The sequence below is a fragment of the Capsicum annuum genome, chromosome 10 (assembly GCF_002878395.1).
Source record: "Capsicum annuum cultivar UCD-10X-F1 chromosome 10, UCD10Xv1.1, whole genome shotgun sequence".
NCBI lineage: Eukaryota > Viridiplantae > Streptophyta > Magnoliopsida > Solanales > Solanaceae > Capsicum > Capsicum annuum.
The window spans coordinates 182,211,331-182,212,615 of NC_061120.1; the positions used below are offsets into that span (position 1 = coordinate 182,211,331).

The 1,285-nt window shown below is 30.4% G+C and overlaps 1 protein-coding gene across 1 annotated transcript in view; it reads right to left on the reverse strand.

Moving 5' to 3' along the window:
• LOC107843407 (3-hydroxyisobutyryl-CoA hydrolase-like protein 2, mitochondrial) overlaps positions 1-741 on the reverse strand; it is a 27,345-nt gene extending 26,604 nt beyond the window's left edge. The window contains exon 1 of the mRNA XM_016687684.2: positions 477-741. Within this exon, the coding sequence (XP_016543170.2) occupies positions 477-602 (126 nt within the window). The 5' untranslated portion in view covers positions 603-741. The remainder of the gene's footprint in view (positions 1-476) is intronic.
• Positions 742-1,285: the final 544 nt, after the last annotated feature.

Here is a 1,285-nt window from a genome sequence, read left to right on the forward strand (position 1 = left end):
CCTGGTCACATGACAGCAACTTTACATATTACTCCAATGATCCACCTCCCCCACCTCCCATAGTATTTATCCAAATTATATACAAATGCTTTTGGGGTGATATTTTTTGCTCAACCCAACCATCCCACATCCCTACTGACTACTGTCCCACCCCCACCTCCCATAATAAAGGGCATCCCAGTATCTTGCACGTAGCCACTATGCACGAGGGGCTATAGTACGCTATTTCCACTATTTGAACCCATGACGTCCTAGTCACATGGAGGCAACTTTACCGGTTACTCCAAGTCTCCCCCGGCCAACTCCCACACTATTTGTCCAAATTACACACAAATGTTTTTGGGATGATATTTTTTGCTTACCTATCCAACACAAGAATATAAGTAGGAAACACACTTATTTTCCTTCGTACCGAAACCGTTGAATGAAATGAAATATAATATATATCATTACAAAGAATGTTAAATGAAATGAACCTGTTCTTGCAGATAATCAGCGTAATTGGGTTGAGCTGAAAACTGTCTATAATAGAGGAACTTCGATTCATTTTTGCGAAAGGGTTTATTGAGTGATACCAAAACTTTCAGTTTATGCATTCTCATTTCTTTCTCAAACAAGCTGCGAAATGGAGCAATGGGGTTTAGGGCTTTTGACAAGGATGAAATGAGACAAAATTAAATGAATAGAAGACGTAAAAGACATATTTGCCCGTATAATTTTTTTTAAAAAAAGTTATATGGCAAATGTAAATTGACAATTTTGGTGTTTGTAATGTTCTGATTTAGACTTAAATTGCACGGAAAAGGCTAAAATGTCCTGATATGATGTACAAATGTCCTTTGTATTATTATTAGCTATAAAATGTCTTTTTTATCTATCTATTGGGCATAAAATGTTCAGAATTTATTTTGCTATTTTATTTAAGTAAATCATATAAAAAGATCATTCTTAAAATTTAATTACATAAACAATAGTACTTTTTCAATATTACAAAAATCAAAGATTTTTTTTTAGCCATTTAAAAAAATTTAGAAAAGAGAATTATAATTCTTAATTTAATGTTATAACTAATTATTAATTCACCTTAATTTAAGAGATATATCTTCAATCTTTAAATTAAAAGTGGAAAAAATAATTTTTGCTTTTAAATTAAAAGTGAAAAAGATAATTTTTGCTTTCAAATTTTTCCCTCTTATATTCAAAATTTAAATATTTTAAAATAAACTAAGTATTTTACTATTTACTTGTGTATGTTCCATTTTATTTTCATGTATGTTAATCATCT